Source organism: Aquarana catesbeiana, linkage group LG10 (genome assembly GCF_042186555.1).
Source record: "Aquarana catesbeiana isolate 2022-GZ linkage group LG10, ASM4218655v1, whole genome shotgun sequence".
NCBI lineage: Eukaryota > Metazoa > Chordata > Amphibia > Anura > Ranidae > Aquarana > Aquarana catesbeiana.
Window position 1 is genome coordinate 79,354,008 of NC_133333.1, and position 21,843 is coordinate 79,375,850.

The 21,843-nt window shown below is 44.3% G+C and overlaps 1 protein-coding gene and 1 long non-coding RNA gene across 3 annotated transcripts in view; one reads left to right on the forward strand and one right to left on the reverse strand.

Annotated features, from left to right (window-relative positions):
* NDUFA3 (NADH:ubiquinone oxidoreductase subunit A3) overlaps positions 1 to 6,656 on the reverse strand; it is a 63,101-nt gene extending 56,445 nt beyond the window's left edge. Inside the window, exon 1 of the mRNA XM_073602313.1 lies at positions 6,510 to 6,656. Coding sequence (XP_073458414.1) covers positions 6,510 to 6,582 — 73 coding nt within the window. The 5' untranslated portion in view covers positions 6,583 to 6,656. The remainder of the gene's footprint in view (positions 1 to 6,509) is intronic.
* A 437-nt stretch (positions 6,657 to 7,093) lies between these two features.
* Positions 7,094 to 21,843, forward strand: part of LOC141110745 (uncharacterized) — a 46,827-nt gene continuing 32,077 nt past the window's right edge. Inside the window, exons 1-2 of one of the 2 annotated variants that reach the window (XR_012236332.1) lie at positions 7,099 to 7,213; positions 7,653 to 7,816. This is a non-coding gene — a long non-coding RNA (uncharacterized lncRNA). Of the gene's footprint in view, positions 7,214 to 7,652; positions 7,817 to 21,843 lie in introns of both variants that reach the window. The other variant, XR_012236331.1, reaches the window with a different exon arrangement.

Consider the following 21,843-nt stretch of genomic DNA (forward strand, 5'->3'; position numbering starts at 1 on the left):
ATCATCAAACCTAACAGCTACATCACCTGGCAAAGAGAAGCCCGTGGAAGCAACCTGAATTTCTCAACCAAGAGAACAATCTTTTTTACCTTTTCTTCTGGAAGAAAAATCTTTTGCCTTACCATGTCTATTTGGTAACCCAAAAAAAAAAAAAAAAAAAAAAAAGACAGAATCTGAGAGGGAACCAGACACGATTTCTCTAGTTTGATCCTCCAACCCAATTTCCGGAAGGTCTGAAATACCAGTGCTAGCAGCTTTTCCTGCTCCTGTGTGAAGATTAGAAAATCACCCAGATAGGGGACATTCGAGACTCCCTGTGACCGTTAAAAAGGCCATGATCTTGGCCATAATTTTTGTAAAAATTCTCTGGGGTGCCAAGAGTCCAAAGGGCAAGGCCCTGAACTGCCAATGACGAGGCCCACTTTCCGTGAGGATCTCAAGTCTCAGAAATTTCTGATGACCCTTAAAAATGGGCACACGAAGATATGCATACTGGCGGTCCAGGGTCATCATGAAAACATTTGGAAGTAACAGATTTCTGACTAAATAGAGGTTTTTCCTAACGGAATCTCCTGTAAACCAGAAACCTGTTTAAGATGCTTAAACTGATGATCATTCGAAACTTGCCGGAAGGAAAACATGAGAATAAAACCCTGAAACTTCTAATCATCTGGAACTGAAGAAATGACCTACTCTGACTCCCATAGAGAGATTAGATCTAACAGGGCCTGCTTTCTCTCCTGGTCTCGCAGCAGCTGGGTGAGGGAAAAAAAAAAAAAAAAAAAACACCAAACATTCAGGGTGGGGGAAGTCTGAATTCTAACCTGTATCCTGTCTTTATGATCTGGAGGATAAAAGGAATTTTCTGTGACCTCTGAGCACTAATTGGTAAATAGGGCCAACTTTCCTCCCACCCCTGGCATCATTGAGCATTTTTGGCAGGGACTGTAGGAGCAAAGAGTGCACCCCACTTTGGATAGTAAAACTTATTTCTGCCAATAAATGCCTTATGCAGCCCACTTTCTGTTTCTGTTTCTGCGCCCTGGTCGGGTTTGAAGTGTCCAGGGAATAGTCCAGGATGTTGTTGAAATCACCCGCCACGAGCAGCTTCAAAGGGCCAAATGTGGCGACCTTTTCCAACACCTGGTATAGCACCTCATTTTTTAAAGGAGGAGAGACATAAACATTAGCAATGGCTATTAGCTGAGATTCAACAGTCATAACTACAATAGCATAGCGTCCTAAAAGGATCAGTTACCACACGTTCAATAACAGTGTCAGCTTTTTGTGGATCAAAATAGCCACCCCTCTGGCATATGAGGAGTGGGTTGAGTGAATGGCTCTCTGTATCCAGTTCCGACTGAGGGATAATATCCTGTTACCCATAAGGTGCGTTTCTTGTAAAAGGATAATGTGGGGGTGCAGAGATTTAAGGTATCGCAGGACCCGTAACCTCTTAAATTTAGAGTTTAATCCACGGACATTCCATGAAAGAAGTCTGAGATCACTCATTAGGTTGGGTAGTGTATATCCTGAGGACAGGAGAGGGACACAGGAGAGGGAAGACCTGAGGGAGAGGAGCCTGAACACAGAGAGCCACGGACAACCAAATAACAGCAGTTAAATTTCATGTACCATACTGGGCAAGCAAAACATCCATCTGCACCAGCTTTAAAGGCAGGGCGCAGACGGAGCATAAAAAAACCCCAAAACAAAAATTTAAAAAAAAGTTGAGGGAAAGAAAAAAAAAAAGAAAAAAACAAAACAGTACAAAAAGGTAACAGTTTAACGCCCTGTTTGGTCCAGGCAAACCGAACCAAAAAACTGCCGGAGAAACTTTGTTTCCAGGAACAAAAAAAAAAAACATTAGTGGATAGCTCCAACAGTTCATCCACTCAGTGGGGGGTCTTGAAAATAGACGCGCAGTTCAGTGCATCTAAAACAGAACCAGAACTTCCCGCAGCTAACGGATACATGTTCTCTGATGATATAGCACATTCCCCACATCTGAGAAGGCAGTCACAACAGAAGAGCAGGGTATGAACGGATGGCTAATACTACTCCCAGTAAATCGTCCAGCAAAATAGGCAAGTAATCCAGTGTTACTAAGTCTCAGGCATCAGTCACTTCATACATGCAACGCTCTCACTTTTCTATGCAATGGAGTCGAGCCAGTCTGCCGCTTCCGCAGGGGAGTCAAAGAATTTGCTGGCCCCATGATGAATAACCTTCAGGCGACTGGGATATAGCATACTGTACACCAGATTCTTCTCCCTCAGGCGCCTACATACATCAGTAAAAGAGCGCCTCTTTTTTTGCAAATCTGGAGAAAAGTCAGGATATAGATGTATGACAGCATTATCATGTTTCAGTTCAGGGTGTTTACAGGCCTCTGCCAGGATAAGATCTCTATCCCTGAAATTGAGCAGGCAAACCAGAAAGGCCAGCAGGCCTCCGACCAGTGGGTACCCTGTGTGCACACTCCACAACATATACAGGCGACAGGTGCTGCAGGCCCAGGAGTTGTTTGAAAAAGGCCTCAGCAAACACAACAGGATTCTGGCCTTCCGCACGCTCAGGGAGCCCAACCACCCGCACATTGTTACACCTGAAGCGATTCTCGGCGTCCTCTGAATGGGCCATAAGATTTTTTTAACCTGTTGTTGCAATTCAATCACCAATTGCACAGTGGAGGCAGTTGAATCTTCTACCGCTGAGATGCGGTGTTCCGCTTCTGTAAGGCGGCCTCTAAATTTGTCCATGTCTTATCTTATTAGCCCGCATTCAATAGTCAGTGTGTCAATTTTCCCCTCAACAGATTACTTACTGTCAGCGATGGCCGCCAGGATCATTGCAGTGGATTGTTCTCTGGGTCCGCCTGAGGTGTTGCAGAAGCCCCCTCTCGAGCCGGTATCCCGAGAACTGCCATCGTCTGGTCCGTCTGTACAGCAACAGATGCTGGAGACAAGCAGGTAGTGGGCAAGATGGCCGCCGCACAAGAGTTCGGCGGTGGGAGCCGGGATGCCTGAACAGCCGCCTTCTTAATGGATTTTCTCTTGCCTGTCACGGGAAGGACCGGGGTTTCCCCCCAGACCCCAGGGAGATGTTTGCTGAGCAGGATGGCCGGGGAAAAGGGAGGATTGAGATGGATTAAGGAGACGGATGGCGGGAGCCTGTGCTGAGCACGTCCTTCCTCGTTCACATCGCGGCCACGCCCCCAGCCCTACTTACATTTAACTGAACATGACAGACACCCTCCCTCCCCCCTAACTTTTCTGGTTCTTTGGGCTGAGCCTGGAACAGGGAGAAGCCGTCAGCCACACACTGCCTTACACAGGGTGCACCTTCACCAGCACCTCTGTGTTCCTAACCAGTGCTCTCCTTGGATTCCCAAGGCTCCCCAGCCCGGATCCAACATCAATAATAAAAGGTGAGAGAAGCCCTGAGCTGCACACTCCTGCCCCCCTCCCCCTCCAACCCAGTAGCACAAACAACCCCAGTATTTGCCTGAGCTGGACCAGCACCACTGCCACTCTGTTCTGCCACTGGCTCCACGTGTTGGTCCTCCTCTTGCAGCATCGTGCCGCTGCACCTTGATCCCTGTGGCTGGCGTTTAAATAAACCGCCATTGGTTCCGGCAACCGGAAATGACGTGCTGAAAGCCCCACCCTTGTCCTGCGCTCCACTGGCCGGAACTCAAAGCCTGCGCCCACTCACCGCTGTGCTCTTACCGGAAACTGCCACCTTTGCGGTCCGGCCCGGCGGAGGCATCTCTCCCCCCCATCAGGAGAACTGCGCAGAGGGCTCCGCTTGCCCAGCCGCTTCACTCACAGTCCTCTGTGAATAGGAAACTACAAGTCCCGACAGCCATTGCAGTTGTTGGCTTGTAGTTTTCAATGAACTACCTTGGCACTGTTGAGCATTGTGGTAGTTCATTTATTCTTCCTGTCAGTATCTGCTTGCTTGTATGAGGTACAAGAAAACAGATACACTGACAGGTCTGAAGAAGACCTGCGTGGGATCAGCTGATCGCTGGCGAAATGATTTACAGGCTCCTGAAAGAAAAAAACAAAAAGTAAATGCACTTTTTTTACCTGCAAAAAAAGTGCATTTATTATTTTTTGTTAAAAAGGTGAACTTATCCTTTAAATATGTTCATTGGAATGTGTAACCATGATATTCCACCCAAAAATAATTATGTGCCTATTTCTAACAGAAATAGGTTAAATATGTTCCTTGTTAAGTGTAACCATGATATTCCATTCACAATTCCCATAAAGAATAACCACATTCCTAACAGAAACAGGTCAAATGCATTACATAGGATGTTTATCTATGATATGCCAACCATAATCCCTATGTGGGGAAATATTTATACCCATGTTCTTATCAGAAACCGGTCAACTGTGTTCCTAAGCGTGTTTAGCCATCATATTCCACCCATACTTCCTGTGTAGAAAAAATAATCATACCAATAACCTTTTAAGAAACTGGTTAAATATGTTACTTGGAACGTGTAACCATGATAATCCACCCATAATCCCCATGTAGAAAAATTATACCCACATTCTTATCAATTAAAGGTCAAATATGTTACATGGGATGTGAATCCCTGTTTATATTAGGAAAAGTTCAAATATTTTCCTGTGTAACTATGATATTCCATCCATAATCCCCATGCAGATAAATACGAATCACATTTTTATCAGAAATGTATCAAATGTTTTCCCTTGGCATGTGCAACCTATAACCTAAATTTTTAAAACACCGTTTTCCAGGTTCCTAATAAAACAGTTAAAATGTAGTACTTTACACTGCATTATTTTCATTTGTTCCATTATTTCTGTTTAATTTACTAGGATTCTATTGTACAGCTGCATATCTATCAGCAAGTGAACAGTTAAAGTAATACGAAAGTCGTGTTTTGTTTTTTTTTCAGTTTAAAAATAACAAACATGTTATACTTATCTGCTCTGTGCAGTGGTTTTGCACAAAGCAGCCCAGAACCTCCTTTTCTCGAGTCCCTCGCTTGCGCTCCTGGCCCCTCCCTCCTGCTGAGTGCCCCCACAGCAGACAGCTTGCTATGAGGGTACCTGAGCCAAGCCTCTGCTCTGTGTGTCCATTCAGACACAGAGCCACGGCTTGGCCTCACTCCCTCTCCTCATTGGCTCACTGACTTTGACAGCAGCAGAAGCCAATAGCGCCTGCTGTGTGTCTCAGCCTATCAGGAGGAAGAGTCCCAGACAGCCGAGTCTCTTATGCAACATCGCTGAATCAAGATGTGGCTCAGGTAAGTATTAGGAGGGCTGCTGCACACAGAAGTTTTTTTATCTTCATGCATTAAAGTGATTGTCAACCCTGTTACACCACTTGTACCTACAGGTAAGCCTATAATAAAGCTTACCTGCAGGTACTGTAACTGTAGCTTACCTGTAGGTACCGGGAGACATGTTGCGGGTCACAGCGGTGTGTGGGGCCAGCGACAGCTTCGATCTAAGGTAAGTATTTCATAATGAGCTAGTATGTGTTGTCTTGCAGGGTTTTTTGTTTTTATATGGGTTTACAACCACTTTAAAGCGGAGTTACACCTATTTAAAAGTCAGCAGCTACAAAAAAAATGTAGCTGCTGACTTAATAATCGACACTCACCTGTCCCGTGGTCCAGAGATGCGGGCAAATGAAGCCCCGCTTTTCTCTCCCCCTCCTCTCTGTGGAGCCGGCATTGTAACGGTGGGCGCCCGGCTGTGGCTTCACAGGCGCGCTGTGGTTGGCCGGGCAATCTTCTAGGACCTGTGATGTGTCCCAGAAGATTGCAGGGAGGGGGGGAGAGGTGAACTTCTGGCGCCATGGAGCCCCGGGAGGAAGTGGGAGCTGGATGCCTCTATAAAGAGGGTATCTGCTCTCCCCCCCCCCTCATAAAAAATGACATGCCAAAATGTGAAATGCCAGGGGGTCATCATCACTTAAAGCGGAAGTTCCATTTTTGGGTGGAACTCCGCTTTAAGCTAAAAAACCTTCTGTCTTTAGACATTAGCAACTGCTTCTTGCAACATAGTATCAAGCAGTGCAGAAAAGAACATATTTTGAGTAACAAAAGAGTCATTACTATATATAGTATGTGTGTAAAAAGTATACTGACACCTAGTGAGAGTGCTGAGCATTGCAGCCAATAATCCCATCACTCCAATAACTGTATGCAGTTTAGTACGTCCTCAACACCAACAACACAGTTTGCCTGGAAGCAACCAAAAATATGCAGATGACACATATTTTAACGTTCCCTGCTATCTGGCATACACAAAATACAAATAAATAATACAACTATTTTAAATATTAGTTAAAGGAGTTAAGAATATATTCACTGAAGAAGCTTGCAAGCACACACAAAACATAATGGAACGCTGCTGCAGGGCCGTAACTGAAAATAGTGTTCTACACAACATGGCCACATAGAATGAACACACACTGCTTACAAGGACAGGGAATGACTCTCCTTGACAAACACTCACTAAAGAATCCTGCCATCTTGCCTGCGACCTGATCCGGAAGTGGAATGACGTGCCGAGCTGCCTGTCGGGACATGTAGTTTGTACACGCAGGACCGCTGCTTCAGAGACTTCCGGTAGCTGTGGCTCCGCGGAGAGCGCCCCTTGCTGGTGTCTCATCAGATTTGGCGACCCGTCAGAATGTGTAACGGAAGTGACGTTTAGTTGCCGCCATCTTGCTACACCGCGCACTCCTCCATAGTAATGATACACTGAGAAGGAGGAAAGCGGACATCTTGTCACACCCACCGGAGTTGTGCATTTTACACTTATTTTTAACAGTAAACTGAGGTTATATCGTGAAATACAGTACTCAGAGCTCCATATGAATGTTTATATGTTGAATTTTAAAAGCAGCGAACTTCTGTCAGAATGATTAGCAAACCTGTGAGATCAGCAGGCTTGCCACTGCTTTTAAAATTCAACATCTAACCAGTCAGACGGAATTCTAAGTACTGTATTTCACTATTTAACCACAGTTTTCTGTTAAAAATACGTGTAAATTGCAAAACTTCAGTGGGTGTAACAAGATGTCCGCTTTCCCCCTTCTCAGTGTATTCTTACTATGGAGGAGTGCGGGTGTAGAAAGATGGCGGCGACGGAACGTCACTTTCGTTACACATTCTGACGTGTCATCTAATCTGACGAAACACCTGAAGCAAAATGCTGTGAGTAGGGTGGTAAAGCGGTCAGGATGTCTTAGAGGGCTGAGGTGGCAGAAGAGGGATGTCAGTGGAGGATAAAAAAACCTGAAGAAAACATGTTATGGGTCAAGGAGTGTAAGCTGGCGAGGCTAAACTATGACAGGGATGATTATCAGTGTGTGAGGCAGGGGGGAAGCAATTTTGCCACTTACAGGATCCATTAGAACATGTGAGCTGTCCATTTATTATTCTGCAGCTACATACCGCCAAACGTTTGAACTTGAGAATGAGGGACATTTCAGGGGGCCAGTGACCTGTGGCCAAACATGATAGTGCAAGGAGCTTAAAGTGATTACAATCACTTTAAGCTCCTCGCATTATCATGTTTGGCTACACGCTGCATTTTTATTTATTTTTTAAATAACAAACATGTCATACTTGCCTATTATATTTGCGGCCATAGACACGAATGCCGGACTCTGCCCCGCCCTCGGCACCCGCATCATTGCATTTTATTGACATCAGCGGGAGGCAATGGCTGCGCTGCTATCAATCTATCCAATCAAGAGCCGGGGCCCTGTGCAGAGAGGGAGAGTGCGTCTCTGCTGAGTGAATGAAGGGGCTCAGGTAAGTAAAACGGAGCAGCTGGTTACTGCCAGAAGTTTTTTCACCTTAGGATGCATTAAGGTGTTTGTTAACCAAAAAAAATCCTGTTCCTTTAACCACTTCCGGACCGCCCACTGCCATTATGCGTCTGTATTTTGACATTGAATACCGTTGTTATGGCAGCAGATGTTTAATGTCCCACAAATGATTCCTGTGTCCACAAACATAAAACTTGACATTTTAAACTGTACAACAGTAAAGAAAAGAACATGGACCAGCACGAAAGTAATAATAATAGGAACACATGACAAAAACTCAAGCCCCCTACACACGATCAGACTTTCCGACAGGAAATGTTGGATGTGAGGTTGTTGGCGGTAAGTCTGACCGTGTGTATGCTCCATCGGACAATTGTTGTCGGACTTTCCGCCAACAAATGTTGGCTAGCATGTTCTCAAATTTTCAAACCAACAAATGTGTGTTGCCGGACTTTCTGATCGTGTGTACACAAGTCCGTTGGACCAAAGCCCAACGTACAAACACGCATGCTTGGAATCAAGGACGAGCCGGAAGAGATCGGTCTTGCAAACTAGCATTCGTAATGGAGATATTACATTTGTGACGCTGCAAATTATGAAATCTCTCAATGCAGCGCATTCTCTTCTTCTTTATAATGGTATAATAATGAAGCTGCTTTGCTAGTGATATTCACAGAGTTCTGACAAACATATTCCTTATTTTGTGTTTTTTTTATAGTGATCTCCAGAATAATAAGTTTTTTCGTTTTGTGTTACACGTTACCACCACACCAATATAATCTTGTATTTTTTAACCTCAAATATACAACTACAGTGGGGATGGAAAGTATTCAGACCCCCTTACATTTTTCAATCTTTGTTATATTGCAGCCATTTGCTAAAATCATTTAAGTTCATTTTTTCCCTCATTAATGTACACACAGCACCCCATATTGACAGAAAAACACAGAATTGTTGACATTTTTGCAGATTTATTAACCACTTCAGCCCCGGAAGGATTTACCCCCTTCCTGACCAAAGCACTTTTTACAATTTGGCACTGCGTCACTTTAACTGCTAATTGCGCGGTTATGCAATGCTGTACCCAAACAAAATTTGCTTCCTTTTCTTCCCACAAATAGAGCTTTCTTTTGATGGTATTTGATCACCTCTGCCATTTTTATTTTTTGCGCTATAAACGGAAAAAGACCGAAAATTTTGAAAAAAAAATGATATTTTCTACTTTTTGTTATAAAAAAAATCCAATAAACTCAATTTTAGTCATACATTTAGGCTAAAATGTATTCGGCCACATGTCTTTGGTAAAAAAAATGGCAATAAGTGTATATTTATTGGTTTGCGCAAAAGTTATAGCATCTACAAGCTAGGGTACATTTTCTGGAATTTACACAGCTTTTAGTTTATGACTGCCTATGTCATTTCTTGAGGTGCTAAAATGGCAGGGCAGTACAAAACCCCCCCAAATGACCCCATTTTGAAAAGTAGACACCCCAAGGAAATTGCTGAGAGGCATGTTGAGCCCATTGAATATTAATTTTTTTGTCCCAAGTGATTGAATAATGACAAAAAAAAAAAAAAAAATTACAAAAAGTTGTCACTAAATGATATATTGCTCACACAGGCCATGGGCATATGTGGAATTGCACCCCAAAATACATTCAGCTGCTTCTCCTGAGTACGGGGATACCACATATGTGGGACTTTTTGGGAGCCTAGCCGCGCACGGGGCCCCGAAAACCAATCACCGCCTTTAGGATTTCTAAGGGCGTAAATTTTTGATTTCACTCCTCACTACCTATCACAGTTTTGAAGGCCATAAAATGCCCAGATGGCACAAATCCCCCTCCAAATGACCCCATTTTGGAAAGTAGACACCCCAAGCTATTTGCTGAGAGGCATGTTGAGTCCATGGAATATTTTATATTTTGACACAAGTTGCGGGAAAGTGACAAATTTTTTTTTTTTTTTGCACAAAGTTGTCACTAAATTATATATTGCTCACACAGGCCATGGGCATATGCGGAATTGCACCCCAAAATACATTTAGCTGCTTCTCCTCAGTATGGGGATACCACATGTGTGGGACTTTTTGGGAGCCTAGCCGCATACGGGGCCCCGAAAACCAATCTCTGCCTTCAGGATTTCTAAGGGTGTAAATTTTTGATTTCACTCTTCACTGCCTATCACAGTTTCGGAGGCCATGGAATGCCCAGGTGGCACAACCCCCCCAAATGACCCCATTTTGGAAAGTAGACACCCCAAGCTATTTGCTGAGAGGCATGGTGAGTATTTTGCAGCTCTCATTTGTTTTTGAAAATGAAGAAAGACAAGAAAAAACATTTTTTTTTCTTTTTTCAATTTTCAAAACTTTGTGACAAAAAGTGAGGTTTGCAAAATACTCACTATACCCCTCAGAAAATAGCTTGGGGTGTCTACTTTCCAAAATAGGGTCATTTCGGGGGGTTTTGTGCCACCTGGGCATTCCATTGCCTCCGAAACTGTGATAGGCAGTGAAGAGTGAGATAAAAAATTTACGCCCTTAGAAAGCCTGAAGGCGGTGCTTGGTTTTCGGGGTCCCGTACGCAGCTAGGCTCCCAAAAAGTCTCACACATGTGGTATCCCCGTACTCAGGAGAAGCAACAGAATGTATTTTGGGGTGTAATTTTGCATATTCCCATGGCATGTTTGAGCAATATATCATTTAGTGACAACTTTGTGCAAAAAAAAAAAGTGTCTCTTTCCCACAACTTGTGTCACAATATAAAATATTCCATGGACTCGACATGCCTCTCATCAAATAGCTTGGGGTGTCTACTTTCCAAAATGGGGTCATTTGGGGGGGTTTTGAACTGTCCTGGCATTTTATGCACAACATTTAGAAGCTTATGTCACCCACTCTTCTAACCACTTGAAGACAAAGCCCTTTCTGACACTTTTTGTTTACATGAAAAAAATATTTTTTTTTTGCAAGAAATTTACTTTGAACCCCCAAACATTATATATTTTTTTAAAGCAAATGCCCTACAGATTAAAATGGTGGATGTTTCATTTTTTTTTCCACACAGTATTTGCGCAGCGATTTTTCAAACGCATTTTTTGGGGAAAAAACACACTTTTTTAAATTTTAATGCACTAAAACACACTATATTGCCAAATGTTTGATGAAATAAAAAAGATGATCTTAGGCCGAGTACATGGATACCAAACATGACATGCTTTAAAATTGCGCACAAACGTGCAGTGGCAACAAAATAAATACATTTTAAAAGCCTTTAAAAGCCTTTACAGGTTACCACTTTAGATTTACAGAGGAGGTCTACTGCTAAAATTACTGCCCTCGATCTGACCTTCGTGGTGATACCTCACATGCATGATGCAATTGCTGTTTACATTTGACGCCAAACCAACGCTTGCGTTCGCCTTAGCGCGAGAGCAGGGGGGGACAGGGGTGCTTTTTTTTTTCTTTTTAATTTTTTTGCTTTTTTATCTTATTTTTAAACTGTTCCTTTCATTTTTTTTTTTTTTAATCATTTTTATTGTTATCTCAGGGAATGTAAATATCCCCCTATGATAGCAATAGGTAGTGACAGGTACTCTTTTTTGAAAAAATTGGGGTCTATTAGACCTTAGATCTCTCCTCTGCCCTCAAAGCATCTGACCACACCAAGATCGGTGTGATAAAATGCTTTCCCAATGGCGCTGTTTACATCCGGCAAAATCTAAGTCATGAAATGCTCGTAGCTTCCAGTTTCTTAGGCCATAGAGATGTTTGGAGGCACTCTGGTCTCTGATCAGCTCTATGGTCAGCTGGCTGAATCACCGGCTGCATTCTCAGGTTCCCTGTTGAGACAGGAGAGCCAGAGAAAAGCACGGAAGACGGTGGGGGGGGGGGGGGCATTCCCTCCCACTGCTTGTAAAAGCAGTCTAGAGGCTAATTAGCTGCTAGGATTGCTTTTACATGAAAGCCGACTGGCTGAAAAGAATGATACCAAGATGATACCTAAACCTGCAGGGATCATTCTGGTATAACCACTCAAAGTCGTGAATGGCGCACCTGAAGACAAAAAAATGGTTAACAATAAAACACAGTAAACGGTAAAGTATAAAAAGTTGCATACCTGAAAAGCAAACATGATAAAACATAATAACAATAAAACATTGCAGAATAGAATACAGTAAAAAAGAGCAGAACAATAGAGAGAGAATAGAGAGAGAGAGAGAACAATAAAACGACAACTATTTTTTTTATATATATATATATATATATATATATATATATATATATATATATATATATATATATATATATATATTTTTTTTTTTTTTTTTACACTTTTTTTTGTAACTAACTTTTATAACTGTAACCGGTTCCAGGTTCGGGTCTCTCAAAATGCGATGGCATCTTGGGAGACCCTGTGAAAGTGTGTCCTAGTCTGTGCAATGCTGTACCCTACGCTAATACTCAACTAGTGTATGGTAGCGTTCAAAACATTCACCAATGCAAAGACCAGGATTGTCAGGACAGGAGGGACAATAATAGCGGATGTCACGCCTATATCCGCGTTTGCTGCAGACACGACATCTTTTTGGGGGGGGTTTGTTGGGTAGGGGTACTCGGGAGGACATAAAGAAAATGCCTCTCATGCAGCCGACTGCATTTGGTTGGGGATGTGAATGGGGGAAGTACGGGCGCTGCAGAAGTGGTGGGTTCCCAATTAGGATTGGCAAATGCAGCAGGAAGGGCATTATGGGCACGACGGGCCTGTGTTTGTCTTCTTGGTGGCAGCAGGACACTACTTGTGCTTGCCACCTCACCAGCTTGAACTGCACTTATGGGACTTGCCACGTCACCAAGTGTTACTGCAGTGCTGGTTTGACTACGACCGGGGTGTACTAGGCCGCTGGTGCTTGCCAGTTCACCAAAACGCTACCAAAAAAACTGTTAGCGATCGCAGGGATCAGGCCTGACTCTACGAACGCTGCAGTTATGTGTTTAGTGTTTTGTAAGTGACAGTGATCGATCGATACTGCACTTGGGTGGGCTGGGCTGGGCGGAGGGGCAAAACGCAGGTGCTAGCAGGTATCTGGGCTGATCCCCCTAACACTGCGTTTTTGGGAACCCTAAACTGCTGGGAATGCTAGTATAGATCTGATCGGATCAGATATTGATCTGTTCAGATACTATACCACTAAGGGAGGCATATGCTGCGTGCGTGGGTGTTAGCAGTACTAGCGCTAATCTGACGTTGCCTGGGGCTACGCATATCACCGCTGGGTGATCAGGGGGCTAAACCTTTATTCGGTAATAAACGGCGGGTTCCCTGACACTATAAAAAATAAACAAACTAACCAACTTCACCCGTAACAGTTATACTGTGATCAGTGGTGAAAGGGTTAACTAGGGGGCAATCAAGGGGCTAAAACATTTATTAGATAGTATATGGGGGACCCTGTCGCTCATAAAATGCTGACGGCGAACCTAAATATTTACCTCCCTAACTAGCGTCACCAGTGACACTAATACAGTGATCAGAAAAATGATCTCTTAGCGACACTGGCGACGGGGGGTGATCAAGGGGTTAAAACTTTATTGGCGGGGTTAGGGGGGTATCCTAGACCTAAAGGGGGCTAATACTAAATGCCATTACCACACTAACTGTCACAAACTGACACCAATGCAGTAATCAGAAAAAAAAAAAACTGCTTGGTGTCAGTGTGACGGGGGGGGGGTGATTGGGGGGGGATCGGGGGTGTAATGTATGCCTGGCATGTTCTACTGTATGTGTGTGTGTTGTGCACTCACATTACAGTCTTTCTCCTCTGCACCAGAACAGAAAATGCCGAGCTGAGGAGAGATGACATCATTTCCTCTGCCTCTGTGTACAATACAGAGGCATTGAAATGATCCCATTGGCTGGGAGCGATCGCGAGGGGGGGGCCACGAATGGATGGCCTCCCCCTCACCTCCGATCGCCGGGGAAGATTTACTGACCAACGCAGGCACCAGCGGGGGGTCCGATCGGACCCCCCACCCGCGGGCAGGCAAGGACGTATCTGTAAGTCCTTTTGCCTGCCCGTGCCATTCTGCCGACGTACATCGTCGTGCGGCGGTCGGCAACTGGTTAAAAAAGGAGAACTGAAATATCACATGGTCCTAAGTATTCAGACCCTTTGCTCAGTATTTAGTAGAAGCACCCTTTTGATCTAATACAGCTATGAGTCTTTTGGGGAAACACATTTTTCACACCTGGATTTGGGGATCCTCTGCCATTCCTCCTTGCAGATCCTCTCCAGTTCTGTCAGGTTGGATGGTAACGTTGGTGGACAGCCATTTTTAGGTCTCTCCAGAGATGCTTAAATGGGTTTAAGTCAGGGCTCTGGCTGGGCCATTCAAGAACAGTCATGGAGTTGTTGTGAAGCCACTCCTTCGTTATTTTAGCTGTGTGCTTAGGGTCATTGTCTTGTTGGAAGGTAAACCTTCGGCCCAGTCTGAGGTCCTGAGCACTCTGGAGAAGGTTTTTGTCCAGGATATCCCTGTACTTGGCCGCATTCATCTTTCCCTCGATTACAACCAGTTGTCCTGTCCCCGCAGCTGAAAAACACCCCCACAGCATGATGCTGCCACCACCATGCTTCACTGTTTATAGAGAAGATAGAGGCTCCCATCATATCATATAGAGCATGGTGGTCTCATCCCCTTTAGTAGAAACAAAAATGGTAACCCCCTCAGTTGGGACTTTAAATAGACCACCCACTCAAAATTGTATAAAAAGTATTCTTTAATGATATGGAATAAAATGCATATAAAAAACCACATATGACAAAGATGCAATATGTGCTACATGGGAAATCCACCAATTGCTGTACATGTAGTTAACATACAATATGAATGCCCAAATGCCCGACGCGTTTCCGGTATAAGGTGTTCCAATACCTTCCTCAGGGGCCGAGGGTTCAAAGAGTTTTTTAACATTCAAATAAATTCTAGAATTACAAAAAGATATGTCAGATAACACATACAGTCAGAGCGTAAATGTGTCAGATGGTATATACAATCAGAACAAAAGAGGGTCTTAGGGAACAAAGGGACAATAATTGGATGGAAGATATGCAAGCACAGGAAGATAATCAAAAATACAAAGGCAAATTACCAACATACCCAGTGTGGTGATTCCATGTCAAAAATAGGCACTAAGGACCAATGAGTCCATACTGGCATTACACAACTCGCCACCTATAAGTGTTGTGAGTATTAGGTACGTTCTCAAGGTGCACAATACCTGCAATATCTGCATAGTGAAAAGAGAAAAATTATCATGAGTTCCTTATAGGAAACTATGAATCTGGGCAGGTGAATAAGTAATAATAACCAGCCCAAAAAAAGAAAGCACCGGCATCAGAACAAGCAGAAAAAATAAAAAATAAAATAAAAATATATGAAGTGAATAGATGAAATGTGATGGGGATCACCTGAAAAACATAAATAGAAGCAAGGGAAAGAGGAGCCCCGTGGTAAAAAAAGAGGGGGGGAAACTGCAAATAAATACAGAACCCCTACTAGGAAAATAAACCTAAAGGGGGCCCACAGGTAAAAAATGGTCCACATCAATCCCTGATGGAGGGGAAAAAAAAAAATTGCCTACCTATCAAGAAATAACTCTGTGGTTCACTTCAGTTGGGTGGGACAAACAGCTGACTGAAAACAATGCTGTTAGGCTGAATAGCCCTGGAATAAATGTCCCAACGTTCCACCGCTGGTGAAACCTATATGTATGAAGGTAAAAAATATACATTTAGTCCCATAGGGAATAAAAGGGTGGTAGGGTAGAGAAAGCACCATGGGTACCCCGAGTTTGAAGAACCTACCTCCGGATATAACGATCTGGCGTGCAGTATGTGGTCGCTGGATGAATGCCTAGAGGAGTATGGCTCGCTTCCCGTTTATATATGCCGGCAGCAGATGCCAGCGCATGCGTACAGCCGCACCCAGCGGTGATAGAAGTACGAGAGAACTCACCGCTGGTGCGTGCCTACCTCATTAGAAAGAGCTGGCAATACCATCTTGCATGCTACCAGCTTTCATCCGGCACTATTGATTAACTCTATCCTCTATACACAATATCTCCGCATTAGGAGAAATTGCTCCGATGAAAACATGTTCCTCGTGGAAGCAAAAAAACTCCAGGGGAGATTGCTCCAACATGGATACGAAAACAGACAAAATCTACTTCTGGGTAACCCAAAAAAAGCACCCAATATTTCCCAAGACGCACACATTACAACGTTCAATAAACAACACAAAGCTTTGAAAAAAATTTTGCGCAAACACTGGCACATTCTTCGTATCGATCCTATACTTAATCAGTTTGTTCCTGAGGACCCCCTGGTTACGTTTAGACGTACAAGATCCCTCAGGGACAGACTGGTTACCAGCGAATACACTGGTGAATTTAGAGGGGATCCATGCAAATGTCTGGGAACTTTCACATGCGGAGGTTGTCCTAGGTGTCAATTTATGAACACGGACAAGAATGTCATTTTACCAAATGGACAGAAATTTAGACCATCCCATTTTGCAAATTGTTGCACCTTTGGGGTTGTCTATTTGCTAACATGCCCATGCGCGTGCTTTTATGTGGGTAAAACAAAACTAGAACCCCACATACGGATGGGTAGACACATAACGAGCATGCGGACGTGCAATCCTGATCTACCCCTGGGCCGACATGCCCGAGATGTACATCAAGGAAAATTTCCAAAAATAAAATTTTTTAAAAAGACCATCCGACCTCTTGGAGACAGAACAGTGGGCCGTGAGTGTCAGCTTGGGAACAGTAACTGGCTATAGATTGGCGGAGCGGAGACCAGAGGAGAGGACAGTGGGTGGTGCTATTTTCGTCACTCCAGCATCACTTCCGGTTTCCCGGTCACAGTGGGGGTGGAGTCGACTGGTGTGTGCGTGCGGTGGATTCAGAGACGAGCTGCGCCATTGAAGAATTCCTGGAAGGTCAGCTAGAACTTCACCTTTCTGGTTGTCTTCCAAACAACGTGGGAGGTTAAGGTGGACCCTCACAAAATGCTCGAAAACTTGCAACGGGCAGCTTTGCAGTTAGTGCCATCTGTCTTCTGACATCACCCTGAGGGACACACCGGTCCACGGTTCATCCCAGGACCTCCATCCTTCCAACTCCTCCAGATCTTCTACAGCTGTCCACCACCTAAGCCTGTTTTGACCCAACTAGGCGTATGTCTCTTTGGGTCCAATAGATCCGGTAAGCCTCCTTATTGTCGGTGGTGGTGTTTTTCTTCACTTCAGATGTTACGCACCCATTGATATGTTCCACACACAAAGTCACGTAATTTCTATGGACTATCATTCATTAGGAGCCACTCAAATATGGAGGACTTCTGTCTAATTTGTACCTAGAGGTTTACTAGCCCTTGGACTATATTGTCTCCATGTTGGACATTTAAGGTTGTTTATGTTAGCGCTACACTTATTTTGTTTTCTTTTTTATATGCACATATCCTACTGGCTGTGTTAGCTACTTATTTTCCTCCCCTAGGGCAGCGCAGAATTATTTGGTATATTTTTTTTGTATGTGTTATCTGACATATCTTTTTGTAATTCTAGAATTTATTTGAATGTTAAAAAACTCTTTGAACCCTCGGCCCCTGAGGAAGGTATTGGAATACCTTATACCGGAAACGCGTCGGGCATTTGCGCATTCATATTGTATGTTAACTACATGTACAGCAATTGGTGGATTTCCCATGTAGCACATATTGTGCATCTTTGTCATATGTGGTTTTTTATATGCATTTTATTCCATATCATTAAAGAATACTTTTTATACAATTTTGAGTGGGTGGTCTAGGATTACCATTTTTGTTTATGCTTCACTGTTGGGACTGTATTGGACAGGTGATGAGCAGTGCCTGGTTTTCTCCACACATACCACTTAGAATTAAGGCCAGAAAGTTCTATCTTGGTCTCATCAGACCAGAGAATCTTCTTTTTCACCATCTTGGAGTCCTTCAGGTGTTTTTTTTAGCGGCTTTCATGTGTCTTGCACTGAGGAGAGGCTTCCGTCGGGCCACTCTGCCATAAAGCCCCCACTGGTGGAGGGCTGCAGTGATGGTTGACTTTCTACAACTTTCTCCCATCTCCCGACTGCATCTCTGGAGCTCAGCCACAGTGATCTTTGGGTTCTTCTTTACCGGACGGCCAGCTCTAGGAAGGGTTCTGGTCATCCTAAATGTCTTCCATTTAAGGATTATGGAGGCCACTGTGCTCTTAGGAACCTTAAGTGCAGCAGAATTTTTTTTTGTAACCTTGGCCCGATCTGTGCCTTGCCACAATTCTGTCTCTGAGCTCTTCAGGCAGTTCCTTTGATCTCGTGATTCTCATTTGCTCTGACATGCACTGTGAGCTGTAAGGTCTTATATAGACAGGTGTGTGGCTTTCCTAATCAAGTCTAATCAGTATAATCAAACACAGCTGGACTCAAATGAAGGTGTAGAACCATCTCAAGGATGCTCAGAAGAAATGGACAGCACCTGAGTTAAATATATGAGTGTCACAGCAAAGGGTCTGAATACTTAGGACCATGTGATATTTCAGTTTTTCTTTTTTAATAAACCTGCAAAAATGTCAACAATTCTGTGTTTTTCTATCAATATGGGGTGCTGTGTGTACATTAATGAGAAAAAAATGAACTTAAATGATTTTAGCAAATGGCTGCAATTTAACAAAGAGTGAAATATTTAAGGGGGTCTGAATACTTTCCGTCCCCACTGTATGTTGGTGTCCCTTGTTAATTTGACATTGTATTTTTGAAATGTACCTGCCTACTCAAATAAACTGTTCTTTTTGAAGTAAAACACATAGCCAAGTATTTGTAAAAAAAAAAAAAAAATTAATTCAATAGGGAGAACAAGGTCATATCAAAATAAAGAGGAAGGCAACGATGGAGAAACATTTGGAATTGGTGAAGCCTTTGTACCTGTCAGGAAAGGCATGGTCGTGCAGCAGGAACTGCACAGCAGACGCGCACATTAACGGCACGCGCACATGCGCCTGTCATCAATGTTGGCTCACAAGGGGCTATTTAAAGTGAGTGCACCAAAGACTCTTTGCTGTTTGGTCTGCAGCTTCTGTGTGTCCTGAAACCTGTTATCTGTGCTGACCTCTGATCTTTGACCTGGCTTGCTCTTAATAACCCTGTCTTCTTGATACCCTGACTCCGGCTTGTTTTTGGACTTCTCTTCTGCCTGTTGCTCTGCCTGATCCACCAGAACGTTACCGACCCGGCCAGCCTGACTCTGCATCCACTCCTCCAGCCTGCTACAGTTCTGCTCTGCGAATCGCATCAGTTCCTGTTTCCTCTGCGATCTAGTCTACCACAGTCCTGGTCTACCCAGCCCTACCGGTCTGCCTGCTGCATCTCCAACCACGAGCATCCAGCCATTCAGATACTGGACGATCCTAGGCACTCCTGTGTCACCGTGCTTCTGTGGCTGCTGTCTCAATCTCAGGGTCCCACAAGCCAGTGCGGCAAGAGAGGCACTCTTCTACACATCAGGCTCACAATCCAGGTACCAAATAGCCATGACTGAGCCTGCAGGAGGATCCTCTTCACTGGAGGAAATCTGCCAGCATCTTGTTTCTCTCTCTCAAGCGATGACATCCCTGCAGGAGGACTACACTCGGCTAGAGGATCAAGTTCAGGGACTGGCTACTTCTGCTGCTTCCTCCACCATACCCATGCCTGCTACATCCACTGGGGTCTCTGCTTGCCCTCCAGTAATGTTGGTACCCCTCGAACCTCGAGTTCCAACCCCCGAGAGGTTCTTTGGTGATCAAAGCTAGTTCAGAGCCTTGCGGAATGCCTATCAGCTCTACTTTGATCTGCAGCCAAGCCCATTCTCTCTGGAAACCACAAAGGTGGGATTTACCATTTCTTTGCTTCGAGGCTAACCTCAGTCCTGGGCTCATCGCCTATTGGAGGCAAAGAACATACAGTTAAATACTCTGCAACTATTCTTTACAGCCATGTCTCAGCTGTACAATGACCCGCAACGGACTGCTACTGCTGAATTCGCCCTACACAACCTGCAGCAAGGTCACAGACCAGTCGAAGACTACGTCACAGATTTTAGACGTTGGAGTGCGGACGTTGACTGGAACGATGCAGCCCTGCGTCACCGGTTCCGTTTGGGTATCTCAGAAGGACTTAAAGATGAGCTGGCCCGGGTAAGAATACCCAGTACACTAGAGACTCTGATCATGCTTTCGATACAAATTGATCACCGATTACGTGAGCGAAGGTCTGAGAAATTTTCCCAGCAGTTCGGACCAACATGGACATTTCCAAAGCCCCCCCAAGTTTGCTGATTCCGTGTCTGGAAAACCTGCTCACGCTGTTCCAGAGGCACCCAAACCAAGGCAGTTGGGTTTGATCAGTCCGTCACTTACCTCCAAGGAATGCCAATGTCGGCGGACGAACAACCTCTGTCTCTACTGTGGGGAGCCCGGTCACTACTAATGCAACTGCCCGGCCAAACGCCATAAATGTTCTCCTCCTCCAGCTAAACAACCCAACATATCTGCTAATTCAGCCCATGTAGTTGTGCCTATATCATTCCAGCTTCCGGGAAGAACCTTGCCAGTAACTGCGATTATTGATTCAGGTGCCTGCAGTTGTTTCATTGATCTGTCCTTTGCAGCCCAGCATCACATTCCACTGCGACCCAAGGACCAAGGACTCTCCGTTTTCCTGGCAGATGGATCCTGCATTAAATCAGGACTTGTGACCCAAGAGACTCTCCCCCTTCTAACTATCACCAACACCAATCACCAAGAGCTACTTCACTTGGATGCGATTTCTTCACCCCTCTTCCCGTTATCTTGGGCCTCCCTTGGTTGCAGGCTCACAACCCGCATATAGACTGGGAATCTGGAAGAATAGAGTTTCTTTCATCTTACTGTCAGAAACAATGCTGTCCAGCACCGCTTCAGCTTCCTGCCTCTTTACTTTGCTTGGAATCGCATGCTGAACTGTGCCAGGTAGTTCCCAAGTGCTGTCATGAATTCCTGGATCTATACTGTAAATGGGGTGCAGATACCCTCCCTCCACACAGGCCGTATGACTGTCCCATAGAACTTCTTCCGGGGACAGAGCATCCAGTTCCTTGGATTAGTTATCTCCACTGAGGAAATCAGGATGGAACCCCAGAAAGTGTCCGCAATTCTGGATTGGCCGACCCCTAGCGATAAGAAGGAAATCTAACATTTCATAGGCTTTGCCAATTTTTACCGTAAATTCATCAGGAACTTCTCAGCCATTATTTCCCCGATCACTCAACTTACCAAGCAAGGCATCTGTTTCCACTGGTCCTCGAAGGTACAAGCTACATTCGAAACCCTGAAAGAACGTTTTACCACTGCTCCTATTCTAAGGCATCCAGATTCTGCCCTGTCCTACATCTTGGAAGTGAATGCATCAGAAAGCGTGGTCGGAGCAGTCTTGTCGCAGCGCCAGGGCCCCAAGGATGTGATTCATCCAGTCGCATTCTTTTCTCGGAAACTTACCCAGCCAGAAAGGAATTACGATGTGGGAGATAGGGAGCTTCTAGCAATTAAAGCTGCATTAGAGGAGTGGAGGTTCCTGCTAGAAGGAGCCACTCACTCGATATTAATCTTCACAGACCATAAAAACCTTAAATATTTAAGGACTGCAAATACTAGAGTTAGATTTTTTTTTTTTTTTATTTCTTTTTTTAAACATGTTTTGTTTTAACATACAGACATTTGGGTTATGTCAACGTGACAAATACCCATTACAGCCGGCCACGCAGGGCCTAACATGACTATCATAGTCAACTAACTCCAGTTCATATACCCCAACCCCCCCCCCTGCCCTCCCTCCTTGTCACAGCTCAGGGATGTCAACCTGTCAAAATGTGCAAAGCCACGCCTGATCTTCACAGGATACTTTATCGTAATAA